This window comes from Diadema antillarum, unplaced genomic scaffold (assembly GCF_040938485.1).
Source record: "Diadema antillarum isolate AM-2024a unplaced genomic scaffold, OU_Dant_1.0 seq00000889_RagTag, whole genome shotgun sequence".
Taxonomy (NCBI): Eukaryota; Metazoa; Echinodermata; class Echinoidea; order Diadematoida; family Diadematidae; genus Diadema; species Diadema antillarum.
The window spans coordinates 122,032-145,076 of NW_027271753.1; the positions used below are offsets into that span (position 1 = coordinate 122,032).

At 39.7% G+C, this 23,045-nt stretch overlaps 1 protein-coding gene across 1 annotated transcript in view; it reads right to left on the reverse strand.

Annotated features, from left to right (window-relative positions):
- LOC139740880 (uncharacterized) overlaps positions 1-23,045 on the reverse strand; it is a 28,825-nt gene that overhangs the window by 1,553 nt on the left and 4,227 nt on the right. The window contains exons 6-19 of the mRNA XM_071651465.1: positions 21,497-21,867; positions 21,020-21,193; positions 20,248-20,414; positions 14,169-14,304; positions 13,140-13,445; positions 12,498-12,623; positions 11,671-11,922; positions 11,152-11,328; positions 10,864-10,992; positions 9,450-9,590; positions 8,591-8,746; positions 4,245-4,379; positions 3,415-3,540; positions 2,889-3,008 (exon numbers count right to left, since the gene is read on the reverse strand). Coding sequence (XP_071507566.1) covers positions 2,889-3,008; positions 3,415-3,540; positions 4,245-4,379; positions 8,591-8,746; positions 9,450-9,590; positions 10,864-10,992; positions 11,152-11,328; positions 11,671-11,922; positions 12,498-12,623; positions 13,140-13,445; positions 14,169-14,304; positions 20,248-20,414; positions 21,020-21,193; positions 21,497-21,867 — 2,516 coding nt within the window. The remainder of the gene's footprint in view (positions 1-2,888; positions 3,009-3,414; positions 3,541-4,244; positions 4,380-8,590; positions 8,747-9,449; positions 9,591-10,863; positions 10,993-11,151; positions 11,329-11,670; positions 11,923-12,497; positions 12,624-13,139; positions 13,446-14,168; positions 14,305-20,247; positions 20,415-21,019; positions 21,194-21,496; positions 21,868-23,045) is intronic.

The following is a 23,045-nucleotide window of genomic DNA, read 5'->3' on the forward strand; positions in this document are numbered from 1 at the left end:
CTTATTGTTTCACGAAGAATAAAGTAGGCTGAACCCATTCTATTTCAGTTGTAAGCTATCAGTAATATCATCATTGTTATTACTGTAAACAGTTTTAATATCCATAATTATACAGATCACATTTACATTACGTATTATCATACCTTCTTCATACACGCACACACACGCACGCGTACAAACACAAACACACACACACACACACATATATATAATATACTGTATATGTATGTATATATGTATATATATATATATATAGATAGATATCCTGTATATATATATGCGTATATATATATATATATATATACGGTTTGTCCTAATGCTCATGGTCACAGCTACAAAGACGAACTAACCAAAACTTGACTGCTACCCGCAGTGCAGAACACGGAGCTGTGTGGTGAGAAGTGGACATCGTTCACCTGAACGTAGAGATTTGCTCTGCAATTGCCCAAGACACGGAGAGTTTTTGATTCACGCACCTTTCATTCGAGAGGAAATGAGACATTTTCAGCCTATACCATGTGAGCATATTATAACTATTATACAATTAGAATATCTAAACGCAGACAATGAAAGTCACGCTAACTTTACTTCGCAGCTCAAAGCATGTCATGCATTATTCCTTATCACATACCAACATGTTCTCTCTTTTTTGTATTGTGTCAGGTTACCAAAATACAAAGCACCGTAACATATGGTTACAAATTCACTCCCAATTGTTTTCAGAACTTATTAGGGTATTGCAGGCAATAACCCTGTTTCACTGGGCTTCCAAAATTCACCAATTTCTCGTCAGAAGATTGCACTAGGTTTCTGAGAAATGTCAAGGCCTGGCCATACTTAGCAGTCGACTTCAATGAATTTCCAGCGTTTCCTTTATTTTTTTCCTTTAATCTATATACAACGTCTTCACGACTATATGTACTAATCTTGGTTATCGTATAAATGCCACAGAAATACGATGCACCAATAGCCCTCTAAAGCAGTGCTATTTCAACAAGAGACCTGGGGGTCACGCGCTCACCTGAGTATCGCAAGTTCACCTTCCATGCATTCTTGCAGACTCTTACCTAAGAACATTGGAAACTTGGAGGGACAGCCCTGGATCTGCAATGAACAAACTTGGAACGACAGTCATCAATGTAAAAACTCAAAGTAACTTTAATAATATTCCTTAATGTTGGGGTGGGGGAACTAGGCCCCCTCGGGTCCCCCAAGTGAACAAATTGAGATCTTGACCTCCTTGCATGCTACATGTACCTGTCAAGTTTGGTGAATATTCACAAAAGGGTTTCAACTATTATGAACATGTTATATAATTAACATCACCATTTGGACCCACATCCCATCCCTCTCCCTTGGGTCCCAATAGGAGGGAGGGAGCACCCCTGATTCTGCCCATGAACAAACTTGAAATAACATGCATCAATATACTGACTCCTTGTATTACCTTTTAAAACAATTCTGGTTCTAGAGAAAATCTTTACAGATTCTTTACTGGGGTCCGGTTGGGCCCCCTCGGGCCCCCCAGGTGGGACATGGTGCCCATTTGATGGAATTGAGATTTTATCCCCCTAGGAATGCCACCTACCAAGTTTGATGAAAATGCATCATGGGTTTTCAAGAAAAAAAAATGAAAATTTACAATTTAGGCCCCAATTTAGGTCCCCCTGGGCGCCCATTTGATGGGAATGAAATTCTACCCGCCTAGTGAGGCTACCTGTCAAGTTTGGTTAAAATTCATTATGGCATTTTCACGAAAAAGATGAAAATGTACAATTTGGGCCCCACTAGAACCCCTCCCCACACCCTACCCAGGGTTCCAAGGGGGGCACCCCTGATTCCGTCAAGAACGAACCTGAAACTACAGTAATCAATGTACTAACTCATAGTATTAACTTAGCTCTATCACTTCTGGTTCTAGAGAAGAAGTTTTTAAGAGATTCCTTAATTTTGGGGGGTTTGGACCAATCTTGGGCCCCCGAGGTGGGGCATGGTGCCCATTTGAAGAAATTGACATTCTATCCCCCTCGGGAAACTACCTGCCAAGTTTGGTGAAAATCGGTCTTGGGGTTCTCAAGAAGAAGATGAAAATGTTAAAAGTTTACGCACGACGGACGACACCGCACGACGGATGCCGGATGAAGAGCGATGATAATGCGGCTAATTGCTTCAGCGTGATACCCTAGAGATCATTTGTTAAGTTTTACTACTAAATAAACTAATCTATAGTAGGAACGGTACGTAAAGTATGAAGAAAACATGCAGATACAGTGCACTCCCTTTATAGCGAACACGGTTATAACGAAGTAAAAATTCAGGCTGCAACATCGTGCGCTCTATATGTATTTTGATTGTTTATTTGTTTGGTTATAACGAAATTTCGTTATAACGAAAGGAAACTGCCGGTCCGAGGATTTCGTTATAACGGAAGTCCACTGTACATCCTAAGCTCTTAGTTTGTTTTGTTTTGTTTTGTTTTGTTTTTTGTTTGTTTGTTTTTTGTTTTTTGTTTTTTGTTTTTTGCCATGGACTCACTTTTTTTTTTTTTTGGTCTGCAAGCTTAATGAATGAGAAAAGAAGTGCTGAACAAAATGCTTGACAAGTGTTACTCTGGCCGCTGACTGTGCATGTTTGCCTTAATGCAATTGACTTACACTGACCTTGTCTGAAAAAACGTCTATCGTGTTCCATTACTCTATGTGAATTGATGTTTATTCCTTTGGATATAACCCAATGCAGATATTGAAAGGTTCACTTGAATTTCAGATCCACGTAAGAATTACAACTGGGAAGCAGTGAAGAGTAGCAGAGTTTATAGTCTTCATGTTTAGTGTTCAGAGAGGAGAAAAGATGGAATATGCATTAGAACAACTAGAATGTTTTACTACCTTCAAAAATTTCCCTGACACCGTCAATATCATGCTGCCGTCCGGAGAGAACTTGGCGAGATCGAAGGCCACATTTTCCATCAGGTTACACACTTCTTGCCGAGTTTTCGCGTCAAATACCTTGAAAATTTTTCATAAACAGGAATACATCACCAGCTTTGGCAAGGACATTCACTCAGGTTTATCCCCACTGGGAAACTGAATCATCGATGGTAGGAGTAAAAGAATTTTACTAACACACTAACCCTTCTCCTGGATGTTATTCACCCATTCTTGACTTCTCTATAGTTGAGATCTTCATACTATACCAGAAGTACATCCAGGAGAAGGGCGTCAACCAACAACCAAATCATCCTCAAGTTAATTGGTATCAAAACACAAGCTATCCAAAACTAAAATAACAGTTATCGCTTGTGGGCATAAAATGTAATACAGAAAGTGGTTTGAGATTCCTGTGAAAAAAGAATGTACTTTATAAAATACCAGCTGTCTTGATAATAGTTACTAGTACTTGACTCCAACTCACCACGAGTTGTTTCCAACCTCGCATCAACAAGAGCGATCCATCGGCGGAGAATTCTACATGACTTGCCCGGCTGGATGGTCCTTTCAAGCTGGTTACCTCACCCTCACTCAGTCTCCTTTCGAGCAACTGTACCGGAACAAAAAGCAAACCTAATTTCACTTGATTACTATATATTTGATTGTACAAAGAGCAGTTCGAACGTACGAATATCACTCCCGTCCATCTGCCTATCATTCGAAGCAATGTTCTAATTCAAGAGTATGTGGCCATGATTTTTTTTTCGACAGTTCACTTCTTTAGGTGAATAGTTGTCAATTGATTTCTCTTTCGAAAAAGTCCAATGTGCATATTTATCACCAGTGCCTTAAAATCATTTTAGGTACAACACATCTTTCGTTCAGTAAGATTTTGTTAGCACATGTATCTGCCTCCAGAATCATATTGTTTTAAAAAAAATGGTATGTCAGGCATACTCCTATAATCATGTCATTCCACACAGTCAGTGTTCGTCGATACTGCATACATTCTGCGTAGGAATGTTTTCTTCTCTCCAATGAGGATGCTCAACTAATCAGTTATTTTGAATTTGAAAATGATACTAGATTTACTCAGCATGTCCGTTCATGACTGCCATACACTATAAATTCCTTAGATTGAAATAGATTGTAGTCAAGGACCAATCAAAACGTTGGATTGAAGTTTTCAATCTAATAGATTTAGAATTCAATCTTATTCGATTGAAACTTTCAATCCAATTTTGGATTGGTCCCTGACTACAATTTATTAGATTGACTTTCAATCCACGGAATTTAGAGAGTACTGCTTCTTACCGTGAATAACAGAGCAGTGCCGTCAGCACATCCCACGACAAGAGCAGTTTCATCACGTGACAGGTCAGCTGACAGGCCTTGGTTATTTACGCAGCGAGAGGAGAGGATTGACCCCTGCTTGTCGGTTGACCATATCTAATGACACGAGGACATTTCGTGAGATTCACTCCGAACTTTTTCCTACTTTTCTTGTTGATTACAGTCTCTTATGCACATGTCCATACTTACTTCTCAGCATCTGACTGTCTTAGGGACATCACTCGTCTATATTACATTAAATCGGGTGGGTAGAATTCCCTTTCTACAACAGCAAATATTTCATATTCTTAATAATCAAACACTTGATTTGAAACTTGCGTCATGCGACGTTTTGCCGATTAACAATCAGCTTCCTCTGACCCCTGCCAGTGCTGGAAGAATGGTCCTTAATATGATAAATTGTGCTTGAAGTTGTGCAGGAATTTCACTCACTGATGCGCTTCCAGAGGGCTGAAGCCTTCTCGAAATCTCTGGGATCGCCAGGTCCAAGCAAGGCATGTGATAGGTTGAAACGGTCAGAGCCCCCTCCCTTCCTGTTGAGACTGGGCTCCCCCACTCGTTCTCAAACGGATTCTTTGACGCCTGTCGCTCGAACCAACGCACGTCATTGCTTTTAAATGAATGGTTGGCCTCTTTGAGGGTGAGAGTTAACTGCTGATTCGGGGGTACTGTCAAAGCTGCTTGGTCTTCTTTGTTGGCTCATACAAGCTGGGTGCAAGAATGTTGAGTTTCTCCAATATAGAAATCTTCGCAGTTTTCTTTGGGCACTTATACCATATGTTCCTTTTTTGTTCCTTCGGTGTTTTGTCTTTGATGTGGAAGAGTCTCTGCTGAACATATTGTGAGGTCTGAATGCTAAGGAGACACCGTGTTTAGCCAATATTCTGAAAGGTTGGAAATGTAAGGGATGGTGATGGTGATCTTCCCGTTCCGGGTGTTAGATTGACCGTTCCCATGGGCGTCACCAGGAGAGGGGGGGGGGGGGGGAGTGCGTTGGGTGCGGCAGAACGCGCCCCACCCCCTCCCCCCCCCCTTCAGACAAAAAAAAAAACAAAAAACAAAAAACACTTCAGTCTGCGAGCGACCTCAACGCCGGACGCTAAATTATTGTTCTCTTTTATTAATTTTTTACAATGTCTATCGACCGTACTGTATCCGTATGGTATTTCACTCATTGTGCAACGGATTATTGAATTTCAATTCTGAGGATGCAAAAGCTCCGTCTGTAAACGCAACTTTTCTGTTTATACCAAAAGTCCTTAGCGTGCCTCCCCCCCCCCCCCCCCTCCGGTCGCTTTGATCCCTCGCCGAGGATCTCAGACCGTCACATGATGTACCCCCCTCCCCCCCCCCCGTAAAGTCCTTCATAGCGATTTTTTTTACTATGTTTGATTCCCTAGAAATTTGATTTTAAATGCTCTATAAACACTACTTTTACACTCTTGTTTTTACAAAAATCCCTACCGTGGGAGGGGGTATTTCCCCCCTCCCACATCCTCCCCCGCTCGGTCGCTTCATTAGACTCCTTCGCCGAGGATCTCACACCGTCACTTAAAGGGTGTATACAGTTCCGGTCGAGGTGAGGATTAAGCTTGTAACGTTTTGCGAGATATTGAGACACCCATCTATGAGATGTCAAAGAGCATGCAATTCTAAGGGGTATCAAAAGTCTACTTGATGAAAATCGGCTTTGAAATGGCTGAGACATCCAACAACAAGGTGAAACAAAGAGATCCTAATAAAAGGACATGGCCTATGGTCTTTTATTATCATCACTTTTTTGGACATCTCAGCCACTCGAAAACCAATCCTCACCAAACAAACGTTGAACACTTCCTAAAATTACATGCTCTCCCATATTTCATAAGAGGTTTCTCAGTATCTCACTTAGAAATGTTCAAAACATGAATCCCCACCCCTCCCACACCCTCCTCCGCTCGGTCGCTTCGCTCCCTCGCCGAGGATATCACACCGTCACATAGTGAAACTCCGTATAGTCCTTCATTGCAAGATTCGCGTATGTATACAATCACTTGTACAATTTGTACAATGTATAGTTTATTATTTTAATGATGACACAGGAGCCAATAAATCAAATAAATTAAAAAAATCACAGAATACATTTAGTGTCAAAACGCACCCCCTTCAAAAAAAAAATGGTGATGCTCCTGGCTCCCCTGGATGCTCTTGTCGGATTTTGTTAGGGGCTCTCAGCTTTGGTGAGTGACCAGTCTGGATACCCACATTTCGTCAGGGCTTGTTAAAATAATCTCCTTTTTCTTTTGCAGTTCTATCGTGTCGAAAACAACACTGTCAGCTCTGTGGAAGAGAGTTCAGTGTACAATCATTATTTCGTGTACCACTTCGTGGTGAGACTCAAAGTGCAAGCATAGGTTGGCGTGTGTTGGTTTCCGGTACACGGTAGTTTTCAGAGTACCATCTTTCAGGATATATGCTTCCATATCCAGACAGGCGAGCTTCGATAGACTCCGAGCCGTCTCTCACGTACTGGAAGCGCGTCAGAGCTTATAATAAACAAGAGACCCGGGGGTCTAGCGCTCACCTGAGTATCGCAAGTTCACCTTCCATGCATTCTAGTAGACTCTTACCTAAAAACATTGGACACTTGTCATGGGGGTAACTTTGAGAGCTGGGGGCATGGTGTCCATATGTACATTCCATCACACTGGTAAAAATATCTGCCAAGTACACTCTACTTTATAGAATATTGGACTATGCAGTTTGAAAGAAAAAAGACTTAAAGCTCTATCACTTCTGGTTCTAGAGAGGAACAATTGTAAATATCTATTACTGTTGGGGGGTAAGGAGAGCATGGTGACCTGTTGAACAAGTTGAGATCTTAATCCCCTGGCACGCTACCTGCCAAGTTTGGTGAATATTCATTAAGGGGTTTTCAAGAAGAACATGTATAATTTAAGTCCCCATTGGACCCATCCCACCCCACCCCTGGGTTCGGAGGGGGGGGGCAACCCTGATTCTGCTGTAAACAAACTTGACAAAACAGTCATCAATATACTCAATCACTTTTGGTTCTAGAGAAAATCTTTTAAAAATTCCTTACGAGGGGGAGGGGGTGGGTTGGGAACCCTGGGGGACCGCCAGGTGGGGTATGGTGTCCATTTGATGGAATTGAGATTTTATCCCCCTAGGGATGCTACCTGCCAAGTTTGGTGAAAATTCAGTACGGTATTTTCCAGAAAAGAAGAAAATGTACAATTTGGGCCCAATTAGGACCCCTCTCCACCCCCTCCCGTGGGTCCCAAGGGGGGCAACCCTGATCCCGCCATGAACAAATTTGAAACTACAGTCATCAATGTACAAACTTTGTCTCACCTCCCTGGTATTTTTTTTTTTCATTTCATTTATTTCATTTCCAACAACATTTTCATACACAAAATAACACAACATCAACACCATGTCGTAACAAAGAAAAATACGTGAAGTTAACAATACTACGCATGAAAAAAAGCAAGAGAATATTGAATCAAAACTAAAGTTGCAGGAAATGGAGGAGACATGCTAAAAAGCTAAGCTTGTATTTTGCAGTCTCCTCGTGGACAAAAAGACTAAATAACATCGAAATTAACTTAGCTCTATCACTTCCGGTTTTAGAGAAGAAGATTTTTAAGATTCCTTAATTTTAGGGGGTTTGGGCCCCTCTGAGGGCCCCCAGGTGGGGCATGGTGCCCATTTGAAGAAATTGAGATCCTATCCCCCTAGGGATGCTACCTGCCAAGTTTGGTGAAAATCGGTCATGGGGTTCTCAAGAAGAAGATGAAAATGTAAAAAGTTTACGTATGACGCACGACGGACGACGGACGCCGGACGAAGAGCGATCGCAATATCTCACTTGAGCCTTTGGCTCAAGTGAGCTAAAAATCATTTATTATACGGACCATCCTTCCAGCATTGGAAGGACACCAGAAGAAGCTGATTGCTAATCAGCGAAACCGTGCATGACGTAAGGTTCATGTCCAGTTCCTGATTTTTAAAAATTTAGTGGATACACTTCGACTGAAAGAATAATGATGTACATCAGTTTATTACAAGAAGGCAGATTGGGTACCAGATTTCTACGTGAAGTCTGTCAATGAATTTCCAAAGGTATCTCTCAATGAAGGTGTCCACTTCCAATAGTCGGTATGTGTGTTTTATTCATATTTTTTAAGCCGCTGTAGCTTCTCCTCTCCTTAGGTGTTTTTTTTTATAAGCTAAAAAAAAAGAAAGTACGTGCTGTAAAATTGTCATAATGCATAAGTCATTTTCCTGCTACAGTATGTACCAACCTCTACGCATATCTGAGCTCCTGTTGTCACAGTTAGAACTTCATGCCCGTCAGACAGAAGCTTACACAGCAGGAGTTTGCTCTCTGACGGTTCGATGACATCAAAAGACTTCTTTGGACTGCTCCAGGTCTTCCCTGATAGTGGAAGTTTGACAATCTACAGAATAAAGTCGAAAATAAGGCAGTTATTATTTTTCTGTAATAATTGACTTGATATTTAATGTCAATCAAAGTTGATACGTTGTATTATTCTCTTCTCATGTAAACTGGATTGCCACTTGACATCAGAATAGATGAAAAGGAAGTATTATGAGCCATCTCCATAAAAAAGCAGACTATCTCGATGATGTGGCAAGAACTGTTTTTATCATTTTTATTCATCAAAGGCAAACATGCGTCACGTCTAACTGTTGACAGCCTGGAACATAACATAATAACAGAGCAAGTAACGGATGAAAAGAGCTTTCCTAAGCTAGTAGAACGTAATGAAAAAAGTCAACTTTAATTCAATCTACCAATTGTACTTCCTGTGGAAGTCAGATGTTAAATGCAACTAGATAAATGTACGGGACTACCCACCTTTGTCCAATGACGAATGAGCAGAATTGGGGTGATGATGACATCGCAAAGACGATTGAACAGCTAACTTTACCATGTGAAGAACAATATGCACTTTATAACAATTATTGAATTAATGAATCCGACAGAAATTTTCAGCCAAAGGAGAGTAACGGGACTTTCTGTAACTCCTTATAATTTTTCTTAGTCAAATGTCTATAACCCATAAATAAGTGTTCTGTATAATTCATCTCTACACACACACAGAAAAAAAATACAATTCCGAATTTTTTCTAATCAACCTTGACTGCGCCTCTGTCCGTATAGATGCCCGCCTTCCCTGTTGACTGGTAAGCTTGTAGTGTCATTATGGTCTCATCCTCAGCGGCTTTGAACACATAAGAGCTGAACTGCACGTTCCCGTTACATTCAGGACGCATCACCTGTGATTTGAAATGAAGCATTGCATACTTTCGGTAATTTGCATCATACGTTTCTACAGAACGAGTGGCAAGTAATTTCTTTCTATCTTAAATCAATATAATTCCTAGGAACATTATCAATTGTCTCAACATGCGATTGAAGCGTAATTTATCTTAGTCATAAACAGACGCAAGATACTAGGGAGGGTTAGGATTAGGTTATGAGTATTACAATACATTGTATGTCCCAAAATCAGACTAAGACGGATGATAATTCTCGATTTATTCGTGATCTTCTAATTGATTTCAGTTGCAATATTTTCGTCTTTTGGACATATCATCTGTTCAGTGAAATGGGGGTTGGCTATTGACTTGACATATTTTGCTCCAGATAATGTAGAGGTTTCCCTCAGTCAATCTAAACCTTGCCTAGTGTTTCCTCTCTCTTGCAGGTTCCTACTTTATTTCCTTTCTTTACTTTCTGTACTTTTTTTGCTGCAATATACATAGCAAAATAACGGGATACAAAACAAATGAAGGATTACTAGTATGCGTTCAAATACAAAAGCAGATATGTTTATATCAATTTATATCAAGTTGAGACATTTTTGATTAAAGCTGCAGGAAAACAAAATAATTAGAATGTGTGTGATGATGTGATATTCTCAAAAATTTTCCCTAAATAGAACAAGTGACGTATATCGTTGAAAAGATACCTGCATTAAAATTGCACTCTAACTAAAGAGAAATAAAGTTACTACAATTTATAGGCCAACAATAAGAACTGTCTATTTCGTAAAAACACTGATCCTGATATGATACTTATCATTAGAATATACAGAAGAGACTTTGTATACTGTATGCCATACTAAACAAATAGGAGAAGACTGGGAGACCGCTATCATTAGCAGAGTTTGCCTTGGATAACCTCGTTTTACCTTTACCTCACTCTACCTGTAAACCAATACGTATAGTGTAAACGCTACTACTACATTTTAAAGTATGGGAAAGGCGACAAATCATGGGATGACAAAGTCTTGTTTATGTGCACTTGCAGGTAGGTTTTGGGGTGTGGTTTAGTGTACCTCGCTGTTTTATTCCTGAATGTATGTATTTTAGTTGTGAATTATTTTCCTATGTGGGTGTGAGAGTATGCTAATCGTTTCCCGTTTATAATGAATAATCTTGCAGTGCCAACACACAATAAAATTATTGTTCTGTATACTCACTGTTGAATAGTTTGGTTTTTTTTTTATTTGAAAATGTAGATTGAAATGAATATATCTTGGTGTACCGCAATATTCTTTGATCCATCGTGTTCAGCACCAATCAGGCAGTCAAACTCTCCACTGGGCTTGAAGGATACATCGTAGAGGGCGTGATTAACAGTGACCGGCGGTGTCTTTTTAGCAAGGTTCCAAACCTGGAAAAGTTAGCAGTAGAGCGAAGAACGCAAATCATCACACACTTTGCAGACACACAATTCAAGGAATAAAAAGATGTTTACACCCCAGTAACATGTGCAAAACAAAGTGTAAAACTAGCCAACATTGAGTGTTAACTATGGCCGCTGAAAACTTACCAGTACAAGACCACAATCTTGCGCGGTGGTGAGAAACACGGATTCTTTGGCTGGTTTCCCTCTGCTTACTACAGCTAATGACACATCAGTGACTCGACGAAATATTCCGCCAATCTTCAGACGACAGAATATGGACAATTTTCTGCTCACTAGGAAAGTGATGCCCATTTTCAAAACCTGGAAGAAAACAGGGAGATATGACAGACAGCTAATACCATTGAGTCGAAGAATTGAACTGATGTTCGTACAGCAGCTTCAACCCGCATGTTGGCAGGCATGTCTTATCGTCTATAATATAGTTTCTTCATTGTCTTTCCCTAGTACGTGTATTGATCAAATAATTCTCAGTAGTAAAAGAATAGGTCTGACAAGGAAGTATTTTCTAATTATACCTTACAGTTCCATGAGACTTTTCTGAACTATTTTGTCGAATTTCAGTTCAGGTGCCATTGAAAGTTTAAAAGTCAGCGAGAGTAAGGCTCATTGTGGCAGTGATTGTCTTGGCGGCCTACAGCTCACCGTGACTATCCCATCCCTGCCGAAGATTGCGAGGAGTTGCCCATCTGCACAGGCGCACGTTGATATGCTCTCCATTGTCGCGTTGGGATCACACTCACTCCATGTACAAAGACGTCGTCTACTAGAGTTGAAGACTTGCAGCTCGCACCACGTGGCTGTAACGATGAGGCCGTTTCCTAGATACGCCACATCCTGCACTTCATCATCGTGGTCAAGCTCAAATTTCTGTTCACCTGACTGCAGTGAAAATACCTTGGGTTAAGAAAAAAGGAGACAATTTCGGATAGGTGTACCATGAAATAAAAGAGATATCAAGAAATCACCACTGGTTTACATCGGCGAGGCGCAGTAACAACGTAGCCTATACACCTACAAGAAAAAAAAATAATTTCATTGTCAAAATCCAGAACTGAAGGCCAATCAAAAAAATAACAAAAAAAAAAACCCAAGGATTACTGCATCTTAAAACTTATGAATGGTCAAATTTCCAATAATGATTAAATCCTCTGAATATTTTTCTTCCCGAGCACTGTGTTTTTTCTGACTACGGTCAAAGAATTTCCTTTCATTTTTTTGTTTGTCATCATGCTGGACCAATAAATAAAAGTCTATTCTGCAATTATAAGTTTGTCACTATAGGGGCAGCACTGTGCATTTACAGCACCAAGAAACCAGTAACCTCAAAGGTTATACTTTGTAAGTCTCCTCTACTGTGCATTAATTTCAGTGCCTTTGTTTCTTTGATAGACCAAGACGCATTTGTATTTGTACAGCATATCTATCAAACATATTATAATTTCCTACCAAGTAGTACATATTATTCTTACCTTGACTGTGGAGTGGTTCTTGGCCACGGTGAGTATGTATCCTTCTCCATGGTTGACGTCTAATCCTCTGATTGCTGTCTGATGTGCCTTTATGGAGCATATCAGCATGAAGTTTGCATCCCAGACCTGATTTACAACAAACACCCATTAGTCCCGCTGATTTTACTCTCAGTATAGCGTCTGTGATATAACTCTTTTGCAGGCTTACTAGAAATGCTGATATCAAGTTTACATCGTAATGATCATTAACATTTTCCCCAAGTACATTGATTAATGCTATAATTGCTTGAATGCATTTAAGTATCCAGTGACTATACCGGGTAATAAGCTACGAACCAGTGTCCATGGCTCGTCTGTATGTCGTATCACACGTCGTGTCCAGTAACTGTATATCAAATACACCAATTCATAACGCTTTTCAAAGGGTAAGAATCATTTATCCGTACTACAGAAGATTCAGATATAGATGAATTACTATCCTTTAAAAAAGTACTTCTAACGATAGGAAGGGTCTTATCATAGTTAACATAAAATAATTCAATAAATGTACACAAACTGAACAGCAGGCCTATATTACAAATGAATACATCAACTTCTTATTTTTTTATTACTCGACTGCGAAAGTGCAATTATTATTCCTACCTTAATACAGCCAGTCTCATCAGCAGACACAAGAATGTGTTGTTTTCGGTAAATAGTGAAGACGCATCTACAGATTCTGACGCCATCATGGGTCAGCTGCTTAACCAGACGATCTCGGCCAAGTCCATCACCGCAGGCCGTCTTTCCGTCCCTCATTTTATTTGTTCTGATGTCCCAGACGCACAATGAGCGATCTTCCGAACACGTGGCCGCCAGTGTCCCGTCAGGACTGATAGACACCGTGGTAATACCTAGCCTATGAGCCTCGATAGTCAGACGGACGTCCCCTGACAACACGTCACTCACCTAAACACATCAAACATGTTGGTGCTCACAAGATTGAACTTTGAGAGGGAAAGACGAATCTTATTGATGTGATTATACGATGACGTATTTTCTTTATAAAAAAAAAACATTTAAATTCTGTTTATATACCTACAAAGAATTCATGGAAGATGATTTTGCGACAGTCTAAAGGGGCTCATTCTACTCGGCGTCGACATCCAACTCATGGCATTTAGCAGCCAAGAAATGAATCGAAACATGTACAATGTAGCTTGACATTATAAGCTTCCTCAAAGTCCTTTGGTTCTTTTTTTTTCAGTTCTTTTTTTCCTTAGTTCCATTCAAATGATTTATGTTGTACTGTAGATTGCATTACATGGCGATACTAAAGTCTTTTTTTTTCGACTGTTCTTCACCCTGACTCTTTTTTCATTCTCATGTCATGATTTCAATTGCACGAAGCAGCTATAAGGTGATTAGTATAATGATTTTATGTCTAAGCCGTACAAAAGTAACTCAAACTGATGCTATTTCTGGTATGGAAGGTGTTGAGTTCGTAGTTAATGCTTTTTGTCTATCGGAGTTGGTGCAATCGTCATCTAAATCGTATTCATTATAATGATGATGACTTATATAGTCCCCCTCCCCCCCCCCCCCCCCCGGGGGGGGGGACATACGACAGTGCATAATCTTGACACAAAGATATTGTAGTGCACAGTACAAAATGATTACGGTTTTCCAAACCTGTAACTTTCCATCTAAGTCCGTAGATACAACTTCCTTGCCAGTAGGACAGAGAAGTGCGTTTCGGACTGCTCTCCCGGATTTGCCATGCCTGATTAAGTGGACTAACGGTCGAGTGTCGGTCCTACCAATGAGAGATCATTGAAGAAGAGGCACAAGTGGATGCGTTCCATGCCTTTTATGTTTGTCTGCTGTTTTGTTTTGTTTTTCTTATGCTCCTGGCCTTTTCGTAATTCCTATGATAATCATGGAACATGTTGCAGCATTAATGTTTACACTCAAGTGTTTCTTGTGTGTGTGTGCGTGTGTGTGTGTGTATGTGTATGTGTATGTATGTGCTTGACGATAATAAGAACTTCACAGTTGCTTTGAAAACTGCGACAAATGCTCCGTAACCTTTGCTCCGCCGACATAACTATGCTCCGAAGACAATTTGTCAGCAGTGTATCAGGGCAATTAACCCCCGTGGCTAAATACTGGTTAGTGATAATCTGTCTCTTCACATTTCTTTTCAAGACTTTAGGTGCCGGCCAAAAATTACAAGAAATCGTTATTAAATTGTTAATACATAAATTTCTTGTCACCACCTCACTTTCATAATTATATTGATGCTCACTATAGGAGCCCTAATTGATATAGATAGATTGAGATAGACACAATTATTGCTTTGTCATGTCATATATAACATCAATTAAAAGTAAACACCATGTTACAAGCAGATAATTCATCTTGCAACCGTGACTAAACCTACCAGAATGCAACAACAATTCTTATACATTAACAAAAACTCTTACGGGTTCAACTATAATACAGATCTACATTCTGAGAGTCAATTCAGGTCGTATTGACCCTTATGCTTTAACCCTAACTAGGCTCGGGGGGGGGGGGGCCTCCGAGCCCCCCCCCCCCCCCCGACATTCCGCGTGATGTATCGCAATCGCAAAAAGCTATCGCTGCGACGTTTCACGACTTTTTTCTTTCAAGTCTCCAGCATATTTTGACACCAAATTTGCGACGCCCAGGCGCGCGGTTCCGAAGTTACGCATAAATATGTACATGCATGTCAGACCATAAATTGCTCAAAAACGTGAATTTGTGTACAATTTCAATGCAAACTGTGCTTACAGGCAAATTTCATAAAGGCATGATTATTTTGGTGTTTTAGTGATTAAAATCAATGAATAACATATTTTCTTGTTCAGAGCGATGTCGCGGACAAATTTCATTGAGAAAACAATGAAAAACATAAAGTCGAACAAACAAAGAAATAAATAAGAAATTCAAAAAACAATAAAATACTTAAGATTTTTTTCTTATATCACAATTTTTTTATAACATTTGCTAAGGACACTAAAAAGAATATTTACACAAAAAAATGTGCCTGTTTTGAGCTTTATTTTGTGATTAAACCAAATAGTCTGATTTCATGCATCATTATGCATAAATTAGCATAATTTAGCATAAATGATAATTTTTTGAAAAATTAACTTCATGGTATTTTAGATTACATCATAAGCAATGTGTGTGCCAATTTTCGTCGCGATCGCGCGGTCGACGGCCGAGATCTGGAGGGGGGCCTGGGAGGCCCCCCCGGCTCTATCAATTACCTATATAGCCCGGCCTAGTTAGGGTTAAATGATCACATTCATTTCCCAGTGATAATTGGAGCATTCGCGTTTCCAAGGGAATTTACAACTGGTTTGAGTTGAAACCAAATCATCTGTTTTCTTTCTTTGTTCTCTCTTTCATTTTTCCCTGCTGTTTTTTTGTTTGTTTGTTTGTCTTTATTTGTATTTTTCTTATTTTTCTTCTTTTTATGATTGTTCTTCTATGACTTGTCACGCTATTTTTGGGTTCTAGGAACAGTACCCCCTGGAAAACCACCCTCCGGATAACTACCACCCGGATAATTACCCCCCAGGACAATTCCCCCCTAGGGCAACTACCCCCCGGACAACTACCCTCCAAGGGCAATTACCCTCCAGGGTAATTACCCCCTAGGACAACTACCCCCGGACAACTACCCTCCAAGGGCAATCACCCCCCAGGGCAATTCCCCCTTAGGAAAACTACCCCCTGGATAACTACCCCTCGGATAACTACCCCTGGATAACTACCCCCTCGGATAACTACCCCCTGGATAACTACCACCCGGATAACTACCCCCTGGATAACTACCCCCCGGAGAACTACCCCCTGGATAACTACCCCCCGGAGAACTACCCCCTGGGTAACTACCCCCCGGAGAACTATCCCCTGGGTAACTACCCCCAGGATAACTACCCCCCGGATAACTACCCCCCGGATAATTACCCCCCGGATAATCACCCCCCCCCCCCCGGATAATTACCTCCGGATAACTACCCCCCCCCCCCCGATAATTACCACCAGGATAATTATCCCCAGGTTAATTACCCCCTCCTCCGATAACTAGACCACAGATAACTTCCACCCGATAACTACACCCTCCGATAACTTCCCGAGGATGATTACCCCGGATAAGCAAGCCTACAACTCCCCCTCCCCTATAACTATCAAGACGAAAATTACCCCAGGACAGTGCACCACGCCAATTACCCCCTGGGTAACTACCTCCCGGGTCATTGCCCCCCCCCCCCCATCTTACCTTTAATAAAAAGAATATCATTACTACAGGAAACGAAGTTCTTTGTATTATTTGCCAGGAATCACGGAGATGCCATACTGATACATCATTTTATGAAAACAACATCTTAAAGATTTACGATTTGTATCGTTTGCACTTAGGACAATTTATGTAAAAGCTTAATTTCTCCCTCTGTATTTTGACTCTATGTTCATAAAAAACGAAGCTGTCCCTTCATATCCTACCCGGTAATCCAGTAAATGTCAATGCCTTTAAGCAAACTATTTTCGCTAAATCTGTATTTTCTTTTACTGTTCCGAAATTTCGGATTTCTCTTGATAGTATAGTATAAAAGAAGTTTTAAGTTTGAATGCCTTTACCATTGATCTAAAGACATTTTGAAGAAATGTTACACTTCAGAATGAGTTAAACTTTTTGCAATATTTTTTAACCACAATTGTCTATCGTTTACCACAACTCCATGTAACATTTCTTTATTTTGAGGAGCTTATATCTCATGCCTCACGTGCCCTGGTTTTGACCCATCATCTTCCTCTTCCCTCTCGCTTTTCTCTGTCCACTGTGAAGGTAGTCTATTCCTGTAATTCATAACTCACCTTTCCTCTTTCTCTCATTACAAGGGATTTATCTCGTGTGTGTTCATGTGCAGTGCACTCCCGTTAAAACGAAATGCTCAGGACCGGCAGTTTTTTTTTTTTTTTCGTTTTAACGAAATTTCGTTGTAACCGAACAAATATAATATGCAATGTATAACGAAAAGAAGGAAACCACGCATAAAAAAATTTTGTTTGTTGAATCCTCATCATACGCTGGAAAGCTATGTGAAATGGGAGAATACCTTTTTAATTTCGTTTAAATATTACATTTTAAAAAGAGCATAAAGTTGTTTGTGTTGTCACACATGTGTAGAAAATGACGGTGTAGGATTTGGTTACAGTTCGCTATTCCAAAGGTTCTTTTCTTACTAAAGTACGTTACTCCGAAGACTCCTTATTCCGAAGTTTCGCCATTCCCGGGATTCCGATGGTTTGTTTATGTGAAGGTTCGCATTTCCGCAGAATCATCATTCCGAAAGTTCATAATCTAGATCAAAATAATACATTGTTCATTTTCCGAAGGTTCGTTGATCTGAAAATGAAATGAGGTTCGTCATTCTGAAGGTTTATAAATCAAAAAAAAAAAAAAGAAAAAGGTTCACTAGTCAGAAAGTCCGTTGTTCCGAAGGCTTTTTCATCCGAAAATGAAATAAGGTTCGTTATTCCGAAGAAATTTTGTTAATGAAAAAAAAGATGAGAAAGGTTAGTTATTTCGAAGATTTATTTATCTTAAGACGATTATAAAGATTGCAATTCTTAAGTTTTGTTAGTGTACTTTCCTTTTTCCACCATGGATTAACGATACTTTTTGTAATGTTCCGATTAACGAACGTTTTGAATTCCTATCATTTTCGGACTAACGAACCGTATAAGAATAAGAATAAGGACCATATTTTATTATCGAATTAACGAACCTTTGGAATAACGCCAAAATGTGCTTAATAACAAACCCTCTTTCATTTCCGAACTAACGGACATTTAGTTGTATCAGAATCTGTGTGTTTTGTATTAAAGGACTTCGGAACAATGAAACAAACCTTATCTGAATTCAAATTATTTTATTACAACAACGCAAGTTCCCCTCGGAAACTCTGCGTGATACACGGAGTGAACATTTAATGATGCGTTCGCTCATGCAGAGACGCTTTAATAATGCTTGTTCCGCTACGCATTTTCGAATGCGATCCGCATTTCGTTATAACGGAGCGCATTTCTTTTGTTTTTCTTTGTCAGTGGCGCTCAGAAAAGACTTCGTGATAACGAAAATTTTGTTATAACCGTCTTCGTTATAAGCGAATTTTGTACCATAGACTTTAATGGCGATAATTTTGGGACCAGAAGTTTTGCTTCGTTATAACGAAATTTCGTTATAACCGTGTTCGTTGTAACGGGAGTGCACTGTATCTTTATTTGTGTACTTCGTCTCTGTCTTAATTTGCTTTCTTTGCATTGTTTCATCAATTTTGTAACTATTTTACTGTTATACCGTTAACGCTCATTTCAGAATTGCCCTACTGCATTATTGGGCATATTAACAACTAGTATATCAAGGATGTGGGAAGAGATTGTCACCTCCTTGGTATGATCACTGCAGAACATTACCTCCCTTGACAATTACTCCTTATTAAAATTAGGCTCCAAACAATCATCCCTCTTACAATAACTCTCCCCCAGAAAATTACGTCTCTCATTGTTATTTTCGAACACATTAGCTATTTGAATTGAAAAAAAAACCCAACATTTTTTCATATCGTCTGGTTTTGGTCGAGACCTAACTTCAGGTTTTAAACATCTTTTGGGTGAGATAATTAGAAACCCCTTACGAAATATTAAAGAGCATGTTATTCCAAGAAGGATTCAATTTTTTGAGAAAAAAAATACTCTTGAAATGGCCGGGATAAAACAGAGCAGCCCTATAATGTAAAAAGGATTCTGTCAACTACAACTCTCCCTAGATCTATTCAAAAAGAGGGTGCAGGACAAAAGACTTCGTTAACAACTAGGGGTGTTTTGTAAAAAAAAAAAAAAAAAAATACCGTTAAACTCGTAATATTTTACTCTTTCTAATGAGACTAACTTATATTTGAACTGGATTTCCTCTTAAAGTGTCGAGAACATTTAATTTGAAAACTACCACAATTCTACTTGTATGTAAAACAAGCTGTAATTTTACTCTCATGACAGATTAGGGCACCTTTTGATAAAAGTTGCCAGTTATGACATCTTGTTAGTATCTAATAATTTCAATAAAACCATGGGTTCTGCTTGATTGATAAGCTCGAGTCACTGACTTGTTACCATGGACCTGCTTTGATCGACCTACAACGATTGGTAATTGTGTGGAACTGACAGCTTGTCAGGACTGATAACTTTCATAAAACCGTGCCCGGATCCTATCAGAAATTATGGCTTTATATCGAAGAGTCCCTCGCTAATGTTAAGGGAATATGAATTGCAGTGAAATCAACTCTCCTTTTCTTATGTTTATCGTCTATCATGTGTTATAACGGTAGAAAATAAATGACAAGCCAAAAGAGTGATGACAGTGTAAGAGAAAGGTGCATCTTCTGATATGGTGTTATGAACTTATGGAAAATATACGACGGGTGGTAACTTTCGGGGGGCGGGGAGGGAGGGTTGTCCAGTAGGTAAGTATCAGGAGGGGGCGGGGGGGGGGGGTAGTTGCCGGGGGGTAGTTGCCCTAAGGGGGAATAGACCTGGGGGGTAATTATCCGGGTGGTAGTTATCCGGAGGGTAGTTGCCCAGGGGGTAAGTGCCCGGATACGTATTTTTGAGCCTTCTGTTCGATCATACATTGTATTACATTTCCACTTAAAGAAAAAAAAAATGAACTTACGTCTCTATGAGACATAACTGGCCTGACGAAGCAGCAAGATGATGGCCTCTCTTGAAGACACACGTTGACATGGGGAACTGCAAAGCCGTAGCGACGAGGTTGGCTCGACAACTTTTGAATTGATTCATGGCTAACAGACATTTGAACTCGTTGCAGACAGTTCTTGGCTGCAAGTCATTGACAATAGTAAGGGAGAAAACAATTGTTTAAAATTTGTTCATGTTGGTCCGAACTGACGAAAAAAGTGCAATAACTAAACACAAGGTATAGAGTGATGGTATAGTTTTGGTTGAGACGGGGATTCAAGGTTTAACAATTAGAGAGATAATTGGAAACCACTTATATAAAACATTAAGGAATATATATACAATATGCTAAGAGGAATTCAAAGTTTATTTGATGAAAGTCGGGTTTCAAATGGCTAAGAAATCATGAAAAAAAAGTAAAATCACTGAAGTGGTCATAATAAAGGATGGGTCCCGCCTTTTGTTAGGGCCTCTTTGTTTTTCGATACCATAACTATGTCATATCCCTTCAAACAAACCATGGGCATAAGGCTAGGAAGGCAATGTGATTGAACATATTGCTCGAAGTCAAATATCTAAAGCCTATATATATTGTTTAAACGTGTCCGTCAAGCACGAAGAAAATTTACCTCTTTTCTAAACAAAATAGCTGTGATCTTGGATGATTCCGTTTCACGCCACCAAAATATCGGTAAAAATATTTTCCTACCTTTTTCGTTCCCACTTTTTATTTCTTTCGTTCTTACTTTTTCGTTACCAGCGTTCCGGGCGACAAGGTGGTCATGCAGGAGATCGTGCAACCAGTATACTCGACATCGCGCGATCGCACACCACTCGGATGAAACCAGAGAGCGTTGCATGATTACCATCATTCTGTCTTCTACTTCTTCCTTTGAACACTCCGACAGCATTGCTAACACCTGCAGGGACACAAGTCTTAATGGTTAAACTAAACTGTTCAGTCAACAGATTTCCTAATGTAAAGCATACTTATGTAAGGCGCTTATTATTCGTTGGTTGTATCACAGAAAAATGTATGACAGAAAAATGTATTTATTGAACAAAATTTAATTTCTATACATGACATAAATTGAGCAGATTAGAATATCTAACGAGCAATACACACACACAAAGCCCAAATCAGTGACGTGTACAAGTGAGGGATACGTTTCTCTTCATTGTTCCATGAACGTCTACGCAGATAAGTATATACTCGGGCACACCTTGCATGACAACTGCGTGCCTTTGTCAAAGGCAGCAAACCAGGAGTACACCGCCATTTGCAGCTCACTCAGCTGCTCTAAGCTCATCTCCATGGCGTCGTAAACGCTGCGATATTCGTAACTTGAGTCTGACGTCAATTTTGTCGTCTTGCTCGCTTCCATTTGAGATGCATAAAAATTCCAGCGATCGGGAAAGTCCCTGAGAAGGGCGCCCACTATAGCAATGACCAGCGGAGACCCATGGCTCAAGCTGTGGATAGTGGCCGCTTGGGGAGGGAGATTTGTGATGGGAGTGGACGTCCATTCAGCCAGTGATTCATTGGATTGCGCCTCAGACAGCCCTTGGGAGAGATTGATTTCCTCTTTGTGACCTGGCAGCAAATTTTAATAATTTAAAATTATGATGTTCCTGTACTTCTAATTTTTTTTTCCAGCATAGATATTCGCCTGAAATTGATTACAACTTACTGTCCTAAGTTGGCGCTTGATTTAATTTGTATAAATAACTAAGTAAATATTTTATTGCGTTGATCGTGGTATTGAAAAGTCATAGTCTTGCAACTTTAACACTAAAAGGGCCGGGCTTTTTTGGCTATGCTCAGACCGGGGGGGGGGGGGGTGGATTCCTCAGAGAAGAATGAACCCTAATAAACAGAAGTTTTAGGATAACTGGACAATCCGTTTAATCCTCAACAGGCCAGGTTTTTTTTTTTTTCTGGCTATGCTAAATCGGTTTACCTCTGTTTTTTAACTTTTGTTTATTCTTTGGGTTGTTTTGGGGGTTTTTTCATTGGAAATTGTCACTGGCCACTTTTGTACCATTATAGTTAGAATAAAAATGATCATTCAAAAAGATAAATAGTCAAAATTGTCAGGTTTTTATGAGTTTCATGACAGGGCACGCATTGTTTTCCATAGAAAATGTACCTAAGTCACAAAATTTGGTCGTTTGGACGTTGAAAATTTCTGAGTTGCGCGAGACTCAGAAAGAAAGAGTCGAGAAGCCTTACAACGAGGTGTTTACGCGTTGCCGAATTTTTGCGCGAAAAGTCCAGGGGTGGATCCCCCCTCCCCGGCCCTAGGGTAAAACGTTATGACTTTTTCAACTTCGGTACAGAAGACTACAGTGCGTTACGATACCCATGTACAACGATATACAAATCTAAATAGGCCTACTAAACATATAGAATTCTGCAAAATGTAACTTTTTATGAAAAGTACATATTTCCTCGACTTGATACTTGTACTAATGGATGAAATATTATTGCAAAGTAATAATTGTATATATACAGGGCGTATCAAAAAAAAATTACACTTTTGAAAAAAATTGTCTAAATTACATTTCAAAATGTTTGGATTTTTTTTTCTTCATATTTATGGATGCCCAATAGTCTCATCTATCAAGTGCAATCAACAAAACAAATTTTTTGTTCACGCTTGGCTGAACACTGACGCTCTTTGTCCAGAGTGTGAAAAATGACTTGCGCCAAATTGAAAGAAGATGGAAAATTCAACCAGCAGTCCAAATAAGTGTTCTCATTCAAACAAA